General features: G+C 42.3%; 1 protein-coding gene across 2 annotated transcripts in view; it reads left to right on the top strand.

Annotated features, from left to right (window-relative positions):
* The window catches only part of LOC137370230 (septin-7), a 139,685-nt gene that overhangs the window by 83,514 nt on the left and 36,230 nt on the right, over positions 1-19,941 (top strand). For both annotated transcript variants that reach the window (XM_068032591.1, XM_068032590.1), the window contains exons 4-7: positions 2,130-2,264; positions 6,572-6,689; positions 7,498-7,590; positions 10,146-10,242. In XM_068032591.1, the coding sequence (XP_067888692.1) occupies positions 2,130-2,264; positions 6,572-6,689; positions 7,498-7,590; positions 10,146-10,242 (443 nt within the window). The remainder of the gene's footprint in view (positions 1-2,129; positions 2,265-6,571; positions 6,690-7,497; positions 7,591-10,145; positions 10,243-19,941) is intronic.

Here is a 19,941-nt window from a genome sequence, read left to right as displayed (position 1 = left end):
CATGCCGCAAACAGCAATGAGAAAAATGGTCAGTTCATTTGATTTTGGTGTTGGTTGAGGAATAAATGTTCGATAGCACACCAGAAGAATTGCCTGTTGGGATATTGCATCCACTTAATGTCTCAGCTGGAATATTGTTTGCTTCACCAGTACAGCATTCTCTCCGTACTGCGTAGTGCTGGTTTAGAGTGGGGCTTAAACCCATGACCCTCTGGCTCAGAGGTGCAAGTGCTAACTTTGAGCCAGGATTGACACACAGCTCAAATTGTCTATTAAACCATGCTCAAGATCAAATCCATATCAATGTTTTAAACCAAGGTCAAGTCTGCCCCCTCAAGTAGATGTAAAGGATCCCATGGTTGCTATTTTGAAGAAGAGCAGGGGAGTTCTCCTACAGTCACATTATCTGGTCATTAGCACATTGCTGTTTGTGGGAGCTTGCTGTGTACAAATTGGCTGCATTTTTTCCATTACAACAGTGACTACACTTCAAAAATACTTCATTGGCTGTAAAGCACTTTGGGATGTCCTGAGGACTTTCTATATAGTTAGAACATCCATAATTTGTTTCATTTTAAGCAATTAGACAGTACGTACAAACCTAATTAGCTGTCTTGATCACTTCACAATAACTTGAATTTATATAGCACCTTTAATAAAATATCCCAAGGTGCTTCATATAAGTGTTGTAAAACAAATTTTGACACCAAGCTACATGAGATATTAGGACAGGTGACTGAAAGCTTGGTCCAAGAGGCAGGTTTTAAGGAACATTTTAAGGGAGAGTTGGAGGGCTTTAGGGAGGGAATTCTAGATCTTAGCGCCCAGGCATCTGAAGGCACGGCTGCCAATAGTGGAGCAATTAAAATTGGGGATGCTCAAAAGGCTAGAATTGTAGGAGAGCAGAGATCTTGAATGGCTATCGGGCTCAAGAAAAGATGCAATATTTCTTTCCCCCTGCATGTAACAAGTACTTTGATTTTGGGATATACTTCCAGAAGCAAAATAGTGTCTGCCCAACCCTTGACCATAACTCCATTTCGGTTTTGCTTGCTTAACATTCATTTTTGGGTAGATTTTTGAGTTTTTGTCTGTGTGAATGCCAGGCTGAGTTGCTTTATGTCTTCCCTTTTCCAAAAACTTGCATATTGCTTGTAACGCTGTTCTGGGCATGTTTTGGAATGCCTCACACTTTTTATCTTGTATTTTTATTTCTTTTTCTTCTGTTTGGCTGTGTTCATCTTGAGTAAATGGAGGCTCACGAGGAAAGCTGTTTTTTTTATACAACTGCTTAGGATTTGGAATGCACTGCCTGCTTGGATATGGGGAAAGAGAGCGAGAGGATGGGACTAACTAGATTGTTCTTTGAAAGAACTGGAATAGATTTGATGAGCCAAATAGCCGCCTCCTGTGCTGTACCATTCTATAATTCGATGATTTTGCCCCCTCTCTCTCCCTGCCTCATCCTGGTCAGGGAAATACAGTCTCTGCTCAATACTTCCCTGTCTGATGTGACCTGAGCAAAGTGGAACTTGTTAGTTTGTTGGACTTGGAAGCTTCTATATTCTCAGTTATTTTTATTGTAGTTAATTCAGAGATACAGCACTGAAACAGGCCCTTCGGCCCACCGAGTCTGTGCCGACCATCAACCACCCATTTATACTAATCCTACACTAATTCCATATTCCTACCACATCCCCACCTGTCCCTATATTTCCCTACCACCTACCTACACTAGGGGCAATTTATCGAGGCCAATTTACCTACCAACCTGCAAGTCTTTGGCATGTGGAAGGAAACCGGAGCACCCGGAGGAAACCCACGCAGACACAGGGAGAACTTGCAAACTCCACACAGGCAGTACCCAGAATTGAACCCGGGTCGCTGGAGCTGTGAGGCTGTGGTGTTAACCACTGCGCCACCCAGATGTTGGTATTTGTACTGTGCAAGAAAAAAGGTTATTTTGATTTTTTAAATAAAAATGTACACGGTCCAGGGAAATGGATACAGCTATATTTCATATTTTTGGTTAGAATTAAAACTCTGAATATTTTGACTGCAACTGCCTGTTGTACCTCCGTGTTTAAATCCTGATTAACCGATTATTGCACTGCTGTTTGACTTTCCAGCTGGCAACCTATCATCGATCACATTGACAGCAAATTCGAAGATTACCTTAATGCTGAGTCCCGTGTGAACCGGCGCCAGATGCCAGACAGCAGAGTCCATTGTTGTTTATACTTTATTGCTCCTTCAGGACATGGGTTTGTAAAAGATTTTGTACAGTTACAGTAACAGGGTAAATGTTAACTAGTGTTGAATCCATTCTGGATTTAATTGTTTTTGCACTGGAGTTCAGTGTTTACTGATCGTCTTTACCATACATCTTGACCGACAAATCAATCAGAATGTGTTCAAAATGACCGAGAAATTAGAACACAGGAACTGGCTTTACAACCCAACCAGTCCATGTTGGTGCTTATCCTCCCCATGAGCAGTATCCTAACCCCATGTACCTGGCCTGTTGTTTATCTCTTTCTCCTTTCTTTCAACCATCTCAAAAACTTATTCTTCAATGTTAGCATGGTCACTCCTTTAGTTACTAACTCTGGTAGTGATTCCACAACCTCGCACTCTTAAATAGATTTGCCTGCTGTCAATCCTAAACGTTTAGTCTTCTATCTATTTCTCCCGATTCTAACCACCTCAACCACTGTCCCATCCCTTCAAATAATTCTACTGAAGCACCCCTTAATCATTTCTATTCCAAAGAAAGCAGCCACAATATTTCAAGTCTGTCTGTTTTTTTTTCACACCAGGCAGTATGCTCGTGAATCTGCACTGTACCCATTCTGCTGCCCCAGTCAGGATCCTTCTTAGTGTTGAGTTCAGAAATGCTTGCAGTCGCCAGCTGTCTTACTGTGGTTTTACGTGGCTTCAGCATTGCATTGTAACTTGTATTTTCCATGCTTTGTCTTAAACAAAATCTAATGGAATGTTGGGTAAGGCTTTATCCACTTGAGGTGCTACTTTCAGTGTGTTGTGAGCTAAATCCCTCTGCTTTGCCACATCATCTAATCATCCCATTCATTGTATAGTTATTCATTTTGTTTTTATCATTAAGTTTCTGTTAGGAGACAAAGGTAATTCACAAACCCATCATTGGTTTGCTTTTCTTATGAATGATGCAATGTGGAACTGAAGCATATGCACTTTTCAGCCTTAATAGCATATTTATTTACTTTGCGATCCAGTGAATTTAAGGTAGTTTTAATTGAAAGTTGTGCCTTTTGCACTGTAAAGTTTGTTCAATGTTCGGTATAGAAATTAGGTGTTATTGACATCTGAAAATGAATGCTTTAATATATACTGGAGTCTATCCAATTCCAAAGGGACCCAATCCAATGGGAAATTGTGATCCCAAGGTGCTGTTTTTTTGGCCTGGTGACATACTTCTAGACTCTTGACTTCCAACCTGCTTGCATCACAGTTCCCAATAGTCCTGAACCTGGTCCTGTAGTACCCTTCTCCAACACTGACAGCACAGAGTTCTTTCTCTGCTCTATCGAGACAGCTCACAGAATTGTAGCAACTATTCTTGTGGCAGTGGTCGTCTTTTTAAATTTATCAGTGACATGAGCATTTATTCTTGATTGTGATTTCTCATGGGTGGTGGCCTTGCTATAGAAGGAGTGCAGCGAAGGTTTACCAGACTGATTCCTGGGATGGCGGGACTGACCTATGAGGAGAGATTGAGTCGGTTAGGATTATATTCACTGGAGTTCAGAAGAGTGAGGGGGGATCTCATAGAAACCTATACAATTCCAGCAGGACTTGACAGGATAGATGCAGGAAGGATGTTCCCTATGGTGGGGGAGTCCAGAACCAGGGGTCATAGTCGAAAGATATGGGGTAAACCTTTCAGGACTCAGATGAGGAAAAATTTCATCACCCAGAGAGTGGTGAGCCTGTGGAATTCGCTACCACAGAAAGCAGTTGAGGCCAAAACATTGTATGTTTTCAAGGAGTTAGATATAGCTCTTGGGTCTAAAGGGATCAAAGGGTACGGGGCGAAAGCGGGAACAGTTGGATGATCAGCCATGATCATAATGAATGGCAGAGCAGGCTCGAAGGGCCGAATGGCCTACCCCTGCTCCAATGAAGGAAAATGATTGGCATACAGAAGTTTCTGTATGCTATTGGGCTTTCCAAATTGAAACCAGCTACATAGCTGTAGTGCAGAATGTTTGTACTGGGAAAATAAATTTATATGAAGTAACATTGTAGACAAATTAATAGTTTCCTGTCGTCAGTATAGCTGCTTCCAATTTCTTCTTGCATCTGCTCTGGTGGGTTTATAACTCCAGTTTATAGTGTATTTATGTTGGAGTCTTCCATGCTATTTGGTGCTATATGTGAATGAGTGGAGTAATGGTTATATGAATTTAACTGCATTAAAACTGAGGGCTGCAAGAAAAAGATTTTTTGGAAGGGTTGGTGTAATAGAAGTTTTTAACATTTTTTCTTATAGTTTTCTTTACTTCTGTTTTGAAAATACCAGTGTCCGCTGGGACCTGCCAGTCTAGTGCTTCTCCCAAGTGGCCTGCCTTCATGTATAAGGCCAGACAGAGTGCTGCAGGCTAGTCATCCATGAAGGAGATTACAGACTAGCCTTCGCTGGAACTCCTTGACATTATTGCACACTGTTCAGATGGGATCACCTGGACAGCATTGGTGTGGGAGCCCTGACTGTTTGTTGCTCTCGAGCCCTGGAGCATTAAGGCCAATAATGCCCGAATTGCTCCCACCCTGCTTCATCTAACCTGATCAACATAAACTATGCTTGTACAGAGAGAGTGGCATAATTAACAGATAACAGTCATCCACTTGGTATGTTATCCATTACAAATGTGCAGCACTGAAATAGGAAACAGGTCATTCAATCCAGCTGGTCTATGCTAGTGCTTTTGCTCCACACCAACCTCTCCCCACCATAATTCATCTAATATTAACCGCCCCCCCCCCCCCCAAAAAAAAATTCATCCGTTGAGTGCTTGAAGCTTACCAGTTGGTGATCCTGCAAACTTGCTGCCAAAGCTTTCACTTATGCTTGAAATTAGAAATGGTAGAAAAGTTTTGAATTGAGCTTTAAACAAAGTGACATCTCGTCTGGGGACACCATTTGAGTTGTAATGAATAAATGCACGCCGTTTAATCTGCAATATGTACCAGCTGTATTTGCTAGGAATGTTAAATTTCATGTCCACATAATAAGGCATGTTTTCATGCTGTACTTCTGCAACAGAAAGTTGACGTAATGAATTTGTATTGCAGTACCTTGACTGACTTCATGTTGATTGGAAACATTTTGTTTGCGGTTTCCCTTTTCATTCAGTTTAATGTTAACAAACTCCCACTGTTCCATTCTATTTGAACTTTGATGTCAATATGGAATATTATAAACTGAGGTTGCTGTTCCTGTGTTCAGCTTTATTCTTGGTCTTGCCCCCTTTTTTGAAAGTGGAGTCATGTTAGAAGAAAGACTTGCATTTACATAGCAACAATCATGATCACTGGATGTCTCAAAGCAGTTCACAGCCAATGAAGTACTTTTTGGAGTGTAGTCACTTGTAATGTAGGCAATGCAGTACCCAAATTGTCCCACAAACAGCAATGTGATGACCAGATAATTTATTTTTTAATATTGATTGAGAGGTAAATATTGGCCAAGACACTGGGGATAACTCCCCTGTTCTTCAGAATAGTGCCATGCGATCTTTTACGTCCACCTGAGAGGGCATTTGAGGTCTTGGTTTAGCCTTACATCTGAAAGGTGGATGACAACTGGACATCCCTCTTGACACTGAATTAACTATTATTTGTATATGCTGCAGCTGATGTCCCTTTATGGTATATGCAGCCATGTATTTCCAGCAGGGACTACTAGATAATCGGGAGTAGAATTGGCATCGGTTTTTCCTTGCCTCAGGGCTACCGAGTTTTAATACTGAATGGGAGAATTGACCTTCAGGGATCTTGAGGAAAATATCAATAGGTTTGATAGCTTCTGCAGACGTTCCTGATGTAAAAGTACATCATACTCAACAATAACTACTGTCCACTTGAATAGGAATAATCCTAGGTCAAGTGGCTTAATTGCATTATATTATACAGGCAAAATACTTTGTAAATAGCATTTTTTTCTGAAAAGAAAGGATACCAAAAATTAGCTTGATTTCAATTTTTGCACTTCAGTGATTCACGATAGCTTTATTACTTACACACAACTCAGCGAAGGAGGCTACAGATTCCCAAATAGTTACCTGAATGAGTGGGGGGAAAAAGCACCTTGGTGGCTTGCATTTTAGAGTGCTCATTGTGCAGGCAATTGACCAATTCTACTTCCTAGTCTTTAATGTGTACTACGTTCTATTCAACAAACTTCTCAATGTTTGACAATTTTATAGCATAAAAGGAAGAATCATCTGATGTCTTTATTTTGAATTTATTAAACAAACCCTTTCACTGGATGGATAATTAGTTTGTTAACTTGGACGTTACTTTTCTGCAGTCTAAAGCCTTTGGATATTGAATTTATGAAGCGCCTACATGAAAAGGTCAATATCATTCCACTCATTGCCAAAGCAGACACCCTCACTCCAGAAGAATGCCAGCAGTTCAAGAGACAGGTGAGAAGACAGTATCAAGTGATTTTGAGAATATTGTCTGCTGTTCTAAGGCTTGGACATGTGGAATGAGTTTTTTAATAAAACATACTGTACAGTATGTCCCTCATTGTAGAAGATACATTGGTTAATTTGACTTATAAGTAGGAGAAGGCAAAAATAATTAATCAGTGCATGAACAGTTTAAAACAAGTAAACAAAAAACAAGAATGCATTTTCATCTATGTTCATGAATCCGATTATTGGGGCCAGATGAAGTCGCCAGGATGCGCGCTCCCATCTGCAACTGTTATCTGGCTTTTGGAACACGTGAAATTCTTGCGTTTCTTTCAGATATTTAAATCCCCAATATCTTAATTTCTGCAACCATAGGATTCCAGTTTAACTTGGAACAGTTTGTTGCTGAAATTCCCAGTACATTATAGATGAATATTGCATAGCTAAAGGAATATTGCATAGCTAAAGCAATGAGTACAGGGGATTAACGAAGTGCAGAGAACTTAGTCAACTGCTTGAAGTAGCCAGCACACTTGGTATGGTTTATATAGCTATAGAGCACAGAAGGGGCTATTCAGCCCTTTATGCCTGTGCCAGCCCTTGGGTAGAGCTATCCAACTAATCCTGTTGGCCTCTTTCCCCACAACCCTGCATTCTTTCCTTTTCAGATATTTATCCAATTGTCTTTTGAAAGTTTTCTACTTCCGTTACCCTTTCGGGCAGTGCATTCCAGATCACCACAACTCTCATAATGAAACAAAGTTGAGCTTTCTTGACTTTTTGGATAATATTTCAATAACTGCTATTTTTATAGGTGATGAGAGAAATCCAGGAGCATAAAATAAAGATTTATGAATTTCCAGAAACCGATGATGAAGAAGAAAATAAGTTGGTAAAAAAGGTTAAGGTAAGTGTATCATTGGAGATGTGTGGTTTTAGCGGGCTCCCCAGATTAGTTACATATATAGAGACTTCCCTAGAGAGAAACTTCAATTACAACTTCTCCAATATTAGTGAAATAAAATTTTCATATTGAAGCGAATATTTGATAGAATTCGAAATCTTATGACCTTTATACTGAGTTTGAGAGCAGTTTTGATGCATGGGTGTGCCACATTTTCAATGTAATTGGTCATAAATAGCCTCTATGGGTTTATTAATCCATAACTGGCAGTCTGTTTCACTGATGACAAACCAATGCTGCAAATAACATCATCTGGCTAGAGGATTTTAATTCTGTAAAATACAATTACACTAGTTTTCGAGCAGCTGAAATCATGAAACTAAATATGCTATGACAAATATACAACTTGTTTTTACCATCCGTAAATAGGCCTTAAAACTTGATATTTTTACTGATGGATTAAAAATCCATATTGTAGCTTAACCTGGACATAAATTGAATAGAACCTGGGAAGCATGCTAAGCGCTAAGGAAATTATAAAAGATTCTTGTCACATGAGACCGTTGCACCTGGTTATACCAGATCGTGAACATGAAAGCCAAAAGAACTGCAGTCACAATGAAGTGTATAATAGTAAATGAGATAGAGGATTTCAAGGCTGGTAAATGGGCCTGAGTTGTAAATCAATACAAGGAAGAAATAAATAATTCATGCAGTCTTTGAAATGGAGCCAAAGTGTTGTTTAAAAACAGGAGCTTAAATTTGGCAGAACCTACACTCTTTCCAACTAAATGTATTTAAATGAGGAGGGACAACTGCAGCATCAGATACAGCTTTGTTTGTGATGTAAAATTTGGATATATTGGGTCATTACAAACTGATGTCAGGAGCTCACTGGGCTCACAGCCTAGCTTGTTTGAAGTTGACAGGAGATCTCTGCTCATTTTCCAGTGGAGATGAAGTGTGTATGTTCAAATCTGTGTGGCAGCAATGGATCAAACCCTTTATTTAAATATAGCCTGAGATTGTGTTGTACAGTCATCATTATCACAATAGGGGAGGGGATATGACATATTTTGGATCTTAGTGCTGCAGACAGGCTATGTGCCTCGAACAGAAAGGGACTCTAAATAAAATGGGTGACTGGGGAAATCCTTGCCTGAGGGATTGGATTGGATGGGGAGAAGGAGAACAAGCGAGAATGCAGTGGTGGGAGAAGGCATTGCTTTCGTCAGCAGCTGTTTCAGCAACCATGCATGCACAAAGTCTGGAAAATGGACGTGTTTTCCTGTATTCAAAAATTACTTTTTAAAGGCTGTTTTTGAAAAGGATATCATGCAGCATTTATCAGTGGGAAAACTATATGTAAACGCTATTTACAAATTGATTAAATATCAACCCTTAACTGGTTTAAAGGTGACTTTTTTAAAATTGCATTTAGCACATACTCATCACATCCTACCTTCAAAGCATCAGCCTACCATAGGGCAAAAATATTGCCAGTGACTTAAATAACCATTTGTCCATTAAGTTATCAAATATGGTTAAGTGTCAACTAATGAAGCAACAGAGTACCAATGAGAAGCCAGTAATCAGATGTTCAAGCAACTGAATCTCTTTTTTTTTTCTCCCCCTTCAAAACTATTAATTCAACAGCAAGTATATAGAACCAAGCTAATTGCTCAAATCTTTTTCTGTTCATTTGTCTGCTGGTCTCGGGTTTGTCTGTATACTGAGGAATTACATGACATTAAAAAGAAATAGTTTTGTGGGGAAAAATTATTAAACTTGCCCATAAAATTGCTTAGCTAATGTTAAGTATTTACTGGCAGATGGGCCTGGATTTTGGATGTCGAATTATAAAATTTTTGTGATCCTTGTTGCCAGGATTTACATCTTCTATAATGAATTCTGCACAGAGTAATTTCCACTGAATTGCAAGTCGAGCCTGCAGTTTATTTCTTTTCAAGTATTCATCCAATTCTCTTTTGAAAGTTACCATTGACTGTGCTTCCACAGCCCTTCCAGAGCAGTGCATTCCAGATAGTACCCAGCAGAAAAAAAAACCTCATCTCCCCTCTGGTTCTTTTGCCAGTTATCTGAAATCTGTCCTCTGGTTACTGACCCTCCTGTCAGTGGAAACCGTTTCTCCTCATTTATTCTCTCAAAATCCCTCATAATTTTGAACACCAATTAAATCTCACTTTAATCACTTTTCCAAGGAGCACAATCACAGCTTCTTCAGTCTCTCCACATAACTGAAGTCCTTCATCCCCGCTATCATTCTGGTCAATCTCCTCTTCGTTCTTTCCAAGGACTTCACATCTTTCCTAAAGTGCGGTGCCCAGAATTGGACGCAATCTACAGCCTAACCATTGATTTTTAAAGACTTGAATAACTTGTGTATTTTTTCACTTTAGTGTGTGCAAGTTTATTCTCGTAGAATATGTGGAGGCTTAACTGGACCAATAAATTAAGTTGAACAAGTTATTTTTCCACCATCTTAAAACTTAAAATTTTTTGTTTATTTTGTATTGATCAATGTGAATCTTTTCCAGGATCGTTTACCTCTTGCTGTTGTAGGTAGTAATACTATCATAGAGGTGAATGGAAAACGAGTCCGGGGAAGACAATACCCTTGGGGAGTTGCAGAGGGTAAGTCTATTTGTCTCTCGCTTTTATTATGTTGAAGCTTTTGTCCATAATTTGAATTATTTTCAAACAGCAGTGGTATTTCTACAAAACCATTTTAAACTTTGATTTAAATTTGTGATGTATGGTGTTCTCAAATCTACACAGTTCATTAATAAAGCTAGACTTGTGTTTCTAGAGCACTTTCCATGATCTTAAGATACCCTAAAAAGCTTTATAGCTAATGAAGTACGTTTTGAAGTGCAGTCACTGTAATGTAGGAAACATGGTAGGCAATTTTTACACAGCAAGCTCCCACAAACACAATGTAATAATGACCAGATAATCTGTTTAGTGATGTTGGTTGAGGGGTTAATATTGGCCCAGGACCTCGGAGAACTCACTGTGCTTAAATTTCTTGAGTGGAACTGGGGTGAGAGTGCTATCCACTTAGTTCCGGCTGACATTAATTGGGTAGAAGCACGCTAACAAATTAGCAGAAAATCATTTCTCGGAAAGCTGCGTGGTCTTTGAGCTCAGTCATTTTACAGGAGGTAATAAATTGACAAGTGTGGGCTTTGACAGCATTTCAATTTGTTGACAGGTCTCTTAGTTTGTGTCATGATGTAATTAATGACTTGATTTGGCAGTTTATTTTACCAGCAGTGCAAATGCATGTGTGTTTTACTTGAATTATATTATAATAATTGAGGGATGAGCAGAAGGTCACATATCTGAACTTTGAGATATTGTTTACTGTTGCATCTGATTTTCCATAATTGGCTTTATGTATCATTGCCTTGCACAGTATTTTATTGGTAATAACAGTTCTGTAGTGCTTGCTGATTGTAGTTTTTTTTGCTATTTGCGCTGCCCCAAATGATTTCAGCAGAAGTCACCAAGTTACTCTTATGGTCAGAGGAATTCCTTTATTTGTTTTTCATAAAGTTTTCTAAGTTGTCAGTTCTGCCCTGAATCATCAGGGGATCAGACAAGAAGGTCATTTACGTAGTCTATCATATCTCTTTGTACTTCAAACCATGGAATCACTGTTATATTGGGATTTCTTTAACTGATCCTTGTACAACTTCAACCTGAAATTTAGCCAGTCCTTTGCTGTACAGTAAAAACAAAATAAAGCAAGACTTCACTGCATTAATTGCACTACTCAGTGAACATAAGAACTCGGAGCAGGAGTAGGCAATTCAGTCCCTCGAGCCGGCTCCGCCATTTAATCCGAACATGACTGATCCCATCTCGGCCTCAACTGCACTTTCCTGTCTGTTCTCCATAACCCCTTCAACCCATTACTATTTAAAAATCTGTCTATCTCCTCCTTGAATTTACTCAATGTCCCAGCATCCACCGCATTCTCGGGTAGTGAATTCCACAGACTCACGACCCTTTGAGAGAAGTAATTTCTCCTCATCTCTGTTTTAAATCTGCTACCCCCTTATCCTAAAACTATGACCTCTAGTTCTAGATTGCCCCACAAGAAGAAACGTCCTGTCTATGTCTACTTTGTCAATCCCCTTAATCATCATGTATACCTCGATTAGATCTCCTCTCATTCTTCTTGACTCCAGAAAGGAAAGGCCTAAACTGCTCAATCTTTCTTCAGAAGACAAACCCCTCATCCCTGGAATCAATCTAGTGAACCTCCTCTGAACTAACTCCAATGCAACTACATCCCTCCTCAAGTAAGGGGGCCAACACTCTATGCAATACTCCAGGTGCGGTCTCAGTAATGCCTTGTACAGTTGCAGCAACACTTCCTTCCTTTTATACTCTATTCCTTTAGCAGTACATGCAAAAATTCCATTTGCCTTCCTTATTACCTGCTGCACCTGCATACTAGTTTTCTGCGATTCATGCACGAGGACACGCAGATCCCTCTGCACTGAAACACTGAGTGGTTAGAATATAGAGTTCATTACCACAATGAGTGTTTGAGGCAAATTATTTGGATGAATACTTTTGTCCACTTTGGCTTGCTGTACACATGTGACCGTTGATATCATGGTAAGCAAATAAAGGCTTTTGGGCTGTTGCCATTTCATGAACATGGAACATGGTGTCAGAAATGAGTAGCCAGGATTTGAGAGGATTTTGGTAGCTGTAAGACAACAGACATGCAAAACTTCAGAGTTTAAAACAACTGTCTGCACCTTTGCACAGGACAGAGACAGCTGGCTAAGTTATTATGGCTTCAAATTTTCCAGTACCTGCTCTTATGGACATGAAGGGAGATTTGAGAGGGAATTTTTCCAGTCTCAGTGGCGCAGTGGTTAGCACCGCAGCCTCACAGCTCCAGCGACCCGGGTTCAATTCTGGGTGCTGCCTGTGTGGAGTTTGCAAGTTCTCCCTGTGTCTGCGTGGGTATGCTCTGGTTTCCTCCCACAGCCAAAAGACTTGCAGGTTGATAGGTAAATTGGCCATTATAAATTGCCCCCAGTATCGGTAGGTGGTAGGGGAATATAGGGACAGGTGAGGATGTGGTAGGAATATGGGATTAGTATAGGATTAGTATAAATGGGTGGTTAATGGTTGGCACAGACTCGGTGGGCCGAAGGGCCTGTTTCAGTGCTGTATCTCTAAATCAAATCAAAATCAATGGCAGAATTATGAGATTGCTACAGAATCGGACAAGAAACTTGAATAGATAAGAGCAGCAACTTTATCAGTGATGGGGAAGACGTGTTGGAAGCTGTATTGCACCCGAGATCTCACTGAAGAAAAGCAACACTTGAGGTTTTGGAGGCGTTGAAGACCGATTTTGAACCCTCTAATAATGTAATTTATGAATGCTGTGGGTTTAACAGGACTCTGGAAGAGAGGGAGAATATTGATCAGTATATGACTATAAGTCCCCAGGGCCTGATGGGATCTACCCCAGAATACTGAGGGAGGCAAGGGAAGAAATTGCTGGGCCTTAACAGAAATCTTTGCATCCTCATTGGCTACAGGTGAGGTGCCAGAGGACTGGAGAATAGCCAATGTTGTTCCTTTGTTTAAGAAGGGTAGCAAGGATAATCCAGGAAATTATAGGCCGGTGAGCCTTACGTCAGTGGTAGGGAAATTATTCGAGAGGTTTCTTCGGGACAGGATTTACTCCCATTTGGAAACAAACGAACTTATTAGCAAGAGGCAGCATGGTTTTGTGAAGGGGAGGTCGTGTTTCACTAACAATCGAGTTTTTTGAGGAAGTGACGAAGATGATTGATGAAGAAAGGGCAATGGATGTTGTCTGTATGGACTTCAGTAAAGCCTTTGACAACATCCCTCATGGCAGACTTATACAAAAGGTGAAGTCACACGGATCAGAGGTGAGCTGGCAAGATGGATACAGAACTGGCTCAGTCATAGAAGACGGAGGGTAGCAGTGGAAGGGTGCTTTTCTGAATGGAGGGCTGTGATTAGTGGTCCGCAGGGATCAAAGAACAAAGAAAATTACAGCACAGGAACAGGCCCTTTGGCCCTCCAAGCCTGCGCTGATCCAGATCCTCTATCTAAACTTGTTGCCTATTTTCTAAGGGTCTGTATCTCTTTGCTTCCTGCCCATTCATGTATCTGTCTAGATACATCTTAAAAGACGCTATCATGCCCGCGTCTACCACCTCCGCTGGCAATGCGTTCCAGGCACCCACCACCCTCTGCGTAAAGAACTTTCCACGCATATCCCCCCTAAACTTTTCCCCTCTCTCTTTGAACTCGTGACCCCTAGTAATTGAAAAAAGCTTCTTGCTATCCACCCTGTCTATACCCCTCATGATTTTGTACACCTCAATCAGGTCCCCCCTCAACCTCCACCTTTCTAATGAGAATAATCCTAATCTACTCAACCTCTCTTCATAGCTAGCGCCCTCCATACCAGGCAACATCCTGGTGAACCTCCTCTGCACCCTCTCCAAAGCATCCACATCCTTTTGGTAATGTGGCGACCAGAACTGCATGCAGTATTCCAAATGTGGCCGAACCAATGTTTTATACAACTGTAACATGACCTGCCAACTCTTGTACTCAATACCCCGTCCAATGAAGGAAAGCATGCCTTCTTGACCACTCTATTGACCTGCGTTGCCACCTTCAGGGAACAATGGACCTGAACACCCAAATCTCTCTGTACATCAATTTTCCCCAGGACTTTTCCATTTATTGTATAGTTCACTCTTGAACTGGATCTTCCAAAATGCATCACCTCGCATTTGCCCGGATTGAACTCTATCTGCCATTTCTCTGCCCAACTCTCCAATCTATCTATATTCTGCTGTATTCTCTGACAGTCCCCTTCACTATCTGCTACTCCACCAATCTTAGTGTTGTCTGCAAACTTGCTAATCAGACCACCTATACTTTCCTCCAAATCATTTATGTATATCACAAACAACAGTGGTCCCAGCACGGATCCCTGTGGAACACCACTGGTCACATGTCTCCATTTTGAGAAACTCCCTTCCACTGCTATTCTCTGTCTCCTGTTGCCCAGCCAGTTCTTTATCCATCTAGCTAGTACACCCTGGACCCCATGCGACTTCACTTTCTCCATCAGCCTACCATGGGGAACCTTATTAAACACCTTACTGAAGTCCATGTATATGACATCTACAGCCCTTTCCTTCATCAATCAACTTTGTCACTTCCTCAAAGAATTCTATTAAGTTGGTAAGACATGACCTTCCTTGCACAGTGCTGGGACCTTTGCTGTTTGCAGTATATATAAATGATTTGGAGGAAAATGTAGCTGGTCTGATTAATAAGTTTGCGGACGACACAGGTTGGTGGAGTTGCGGATAGTGATGAGGATTGTCAGAGGATACAGCAGGATCTCGATCAGTTGGAGACTTGGGCAGAGAAATGGCAGATGCAGTTTAATCCGGACAAATGTGAGGTAATGCAATTTGGAAGGTCTAATGCAGGTGGGAAGTATACAGTAAATGGCAGAACCCTTAGGAGTATTGATAGCCAGAGAGATCTGGGCGTACAGGTCCACAGGTCACTGAAAGTAGCAAGGCAGGTGGATAAGGTAGTTGGGAAGGCATACGGCATGCTTGCCTTCCTCGGTCGGGGCATAGAGTATAAAAATTGGCAAGTCACGCTGCAGCTGTACAGAACCTTAGTTAGGTCACACTTAGAATATTGCGTGCAATTCTAGTCGCCACACTACCAGAAGGACGTGGAGGCTTTGGAGAGGGTACAGAAGAGGTTTACCAGTTTGTTGCCTGGTCTTGAGGGCATTAGCTATGAGGAGCGGTTGGATAAACTTGGATTGTTTTTACTGGAACGGCAGAGGTGGAGGGGTGACATGGTAGAGGTTTGCAAAGTTATGAGCGGCATGGACAGAGTGGATAGTCAGAAGCTTTTTCCCAGGATGGAAGAGTCAGTTACTAGGGGACATAGGTTTAAGGTGCGAGGGGCAAAGTTTAGAGGGGATGTGCGAGGCAAGTTTTTTTTTTTACACAGAGGGTGGTGAGTGCCTGGAACTTGCTGCCGGGGGAGGTGGTGGAAGCAGGTACGATAGCGATGTTTAAGAGGCATCTTGACAAATACATGAATAGGAAGGGAATAGAGGGATACGGTCCCCAGAAGTGCAGAAGGTTTTAGTTTAGGCAGGCATCAAGTTCGGTGCAGGCTTGGAGGGCCGAATGGCCTGTTCCTGTGCTTTGATGACTACACTGAGACATCTGGCTGAGTTTTGAGAGTTTGGGCAACTGAAGGATGATCTCAGGATATGATTGTCTTATGAACGAGAGATCCTGCTGAGAGAGCACATCTGCTGAGAAGAGAGAATCTTAGTTTCAAGAAAGCTATTAGCGTGTAGAAGCTCTGAGGTGGCTAATGAACAGCTGTAGACTATGGATGGGACAACCGATGAGGCTGTGCACTATGCTGAGAGGCAGTGCAAGTCTTCCAAGCATAAGTCAATGATGTAAAGGAAGGACAACTTTCAGAAGGGCCAGCAGAAAGATCAAGGCCAGAGTATTGGATGTAAGTACAATGGGCGACACCACAAGAAGGAAAAGGAAGCATGTCCAGCGTGGGGAAAGCAGTGCTCAAACTGCAAGAAGCTGAGCCACTTTGCATGCATGTGTTTTGCTAGAGAAGAAAAGCAAGCCACTGAAGATGGCTGTTGGAGAGATGCCTGATTCTGATAAATCACTCAACACACTAGAACATGGTGGTGTCAAGTCTCAAGGTAGAAAGTGGTTTGTGACTCTTGGAATGATGACTGGAGAAGGAGAGCATCAAGCTGATGTGAGGTGTCAGATACTGGTTCGACGCTTATGAGCTTCGCAGACTTGTGCGAATTTGCGTGAGATGGTGGCCCGAATACAAAGGTAAATTTGAGGTCCATGATGGAACCATGTTCACCCCAAAGAGGACAAACCAAGCTGAGAGTCTGGTGCGACATGAAGAAAGAAGAACTTCAGTTACAGATAGTGGACACTAAGCAAACTCCTCTCATCTTGGCTGAAACAAGTCAAAAGTTTGGACTGGTAATGCTCCACGTACCAGAAGAGATTTACAGTGCTTCGCATGACACCAAGCCATTGACTGCTGAACAAATCATGACACGATTGCTAAGAAGTTTTCAGAGGTCTTGGATGCATTTCTGGTAAATATCATGCAGTAGATGAGAGTGTGAGGCCAACTCAACATCTTCCGAGGAGGGTTCCAGCTGCCGTCAATTCCAGCCTGAAAGGTAAGATGGAGGAACTTGAAAAGATGGGAGTAATTAAATTGGCCACTTCTACAGACTGGTAGTAGTGAAAAAACCTGGAAAGTTCGTGCACTTAAGGCCCTTTGGATCTAAATAAAGCTTTGAAGAGATCTCACTACCCTATACCAACCATCGAAGAGATTCTGCCTCGACTTGCCAAGGCAAAAGTCTTTACTACCCAAGATGCTAAGAATGTATACTGGCAAGTGAAGTTAGATGAAAGCAGCAGCTTTGACTACTTTCTGGATGCCATTTGGGAGGTGCAGGTAATTGCACATATCGTTTGGCATTTCTGCTACTTTGGAAGCAGGCCATGATTGGAATCTAATGTAACTGATAGAGAGAACTCGCCAGATGAACCTGAAGCTGAACAAGAACAAGTTGCAGCTGAAGATGACTGAAGTCAGGTACAAAGCTGTGAGCTGTAGCAAACAACATGTGAAGGCAGTTCAAGGATTTGTTGGATTTGTGAACTATCTCGCCTAGCCTAGCTTTTGCTCAGTCTGTTGTCAGTGTGTGAATCTCTAAGCAAGTTCACTGCAAAGGATAACTAAATGGTATTGGGGCAGAGAAGAATAAGCTTTCACTGGCATCAAATAACTAGTGACTGCAATACCAGTGCTGAGGTACTATGATGTCAACAAGGAAGTCATCCTGCAGTGAAACAGGACTTGGAGCCACCTTCATGCAGCAAGAACAACGAGTTGCTTTTGCATCCAGGGCGTTAATATAAATTGAACAAGACTATGCACAGGTCAAGAAAGAAGTGTCTGACTGTTGTCTTGTCTTGTGAGCATTTCAACCAGTACCTGTTTGGGAGAGAGAAAGTGATGGGAGAGTCTGACCACAAGTCAGTTCAAAACATCTTTCTCCAAACCACTTCTATCTGCTCCAAAGTGTTTACAAAGGATGTTACTTTGTTTGCAGAGATATCACTTGGAAGCAAAGGAAGCAGATATGCGTTGTTGGCATGCTGTCGTGAGCTGCACTCCCTTTGAAGTAAGTTGATGCTAGTACAGAGTGTGAAATCTTCCAGATTCAACAAGAAGCAACAGCACAACATGCTCTGGAAGTCATCAGCCCAGCAGATAAATTGAATCTGACAGACAAGTGTCTTGCTCAGATCAAGCAAACTACACAAAGAGGTGCAACTCTTCCTGTGCTACAGGAAGTTGTCATGAAAGTAGGGGTAGGCGGTGGCGTAGTGGTATTATCACTAGACTAGTAATCCAGAGACACAGGGTATTTCTCTGGGGACATGGGTTCGAATCCCACCACAGCAGAAGGTGGAATTTGAATTCAATTAATAAATCTGGAATTAAAAACTAGTCTAATGGCCACGAAACCATTGTTGATTGTTGTAAAAACCCATCTGGTTCACTAATTTCCTTTAGGGAAGGAAATCTGCTATCCTTACCTGGTCTGGCCTACATGTGACTCCAGACCCACAGCAATGTGGTTAACTCTTACATGCCCTCTGAAATGGCCTAGCAAGCCACTCCGTTGTACCTAACCGCTACGAAGTCAATAAAAAGGAATGAAACCGGATGGACCACCCGGCATCGACCAAGGCACCGGTTACGACAACGGCAAACCCAGCCCTGTCGACCCTGCAAAGTCCTCCTTACTAACATCTGGGGGCTTGTGCCAAAGTTGGGAGAGCTGTCCCACAGACTAGTCAAGCAACAGCCTGACATAGTCATACTCACGGAGTCATACCTTACAGACAATGTCCCAGACACTGCCATCACCATCCCCAGGTATGTGCTGTCCCACTGGCAGGACAGACCCAGCAGAGATGGTGACAGTGGTGTACAGTAGGGAGGGAGTTGCCCTGGCAGTCCTCAACATTGCCTCCGGACCCCATGGTATCAGGTCAAACATGGGCAAGGTAACCTCCTACTGATTACCACCTACCGCCCTCCCTCAGCTGATGACTCAGTACTCCTCCATGTTGAACACCACTTGGAGGAAGCACTGAGGATGGCAAGGGCACCAAATGTACTCTGGATGTGGGACTTCAATGTCCATCACCAAGAGTGGCTCGGTAGCACCACTACTGACCGAACTGGCCGAGTCCTAAAGGACATAGCTGCTAGACTCTGTCTGCGGCAGGTGGTGGGGGAACCAACAAGAGGGAAAAACATACTTGACCTTGTCCTCACCAATCTGCCTGCCGCAGATGCTTCTGTCCATGACTGTATTGGTAGGAGTGACCACTGCACAGTCCTTGTGGAGACGAAGTCCCGCCTTCACATTGAGGATACCGTCCATCATGTTGTGTGGCACTATCACCGTGCTCAATAGGATAGATTTCGAACAGATCTAGCAATGCAAAACTGGGCATCCATGAGGCACTGTGGGCCATCAGCAGCAGCAGAATTGTACTCAACTGCGATCTGTAACCTCAAGGCCCGGCATATCCCCCACTCTACCATTACCATCAAGCCAGGAGACCAACCCTGGGTCAATGAAGAGTGCAGGAGGGCATGCCAGGAGCAGCACCAGGCATACCTCAAAATGAGGTGTCAACCTGGTGAAGCTACAAGACAGGACTATCTGCGTGCCAAACTGCATAAGCAGCCTGCGATATAGCTAAGTGATCCCATAACCAACGGATCAGATCTAAGCTCTGCAGTCCTGCCACATCCAGCCGTGAATGGTGGTGGACAATTAAACAACTAACTGGAGGAGGTCGCTCCACAAATATCCCCATCCTCAATGATGGGGGAGCCCAACACATCAGTGCGAAAGATCAGGCTGAAGCATTTGCAACAATCTTCAGCCAGAAGTGCAGAGTTGATCATCTCAGCCTCCTCCTGAAGTCCCCAGCATCACAGATGCCAGACTTCAGCCAATTCGATTCACTCCACGTGATATCAAGAAATGACTGAAGGCACTGGATATTGCAAAAGCTATGGGCCCTGACAATATTCTGGCAATAGTACTGAAGACCTGTGCTCCAGAACTTGCTGCGCCCCTAGCCAAGCTTTTCCAGTACAGCT

Source organism: Heterodontus francisci, chromosome 5 (assembly GCF_036365525.1).
Source record: "Heterodontus francisci isolate sHetFra1 chromosome 5, sHetFra1.hap1, whole genome shotgun sequence".
Lineage (NCBI taxonomy): Eukaryota > Metazoa > Chordata > Chondrichthyes > Heterodontiformes > Heterodontidae > Heterodontus > Heterodontus francisci.
The sequence above is the reverse complement of the archived record's forward strand: the minus strand, read 5'-3'. Positions and strand labels throughout refer to the sequence as shown.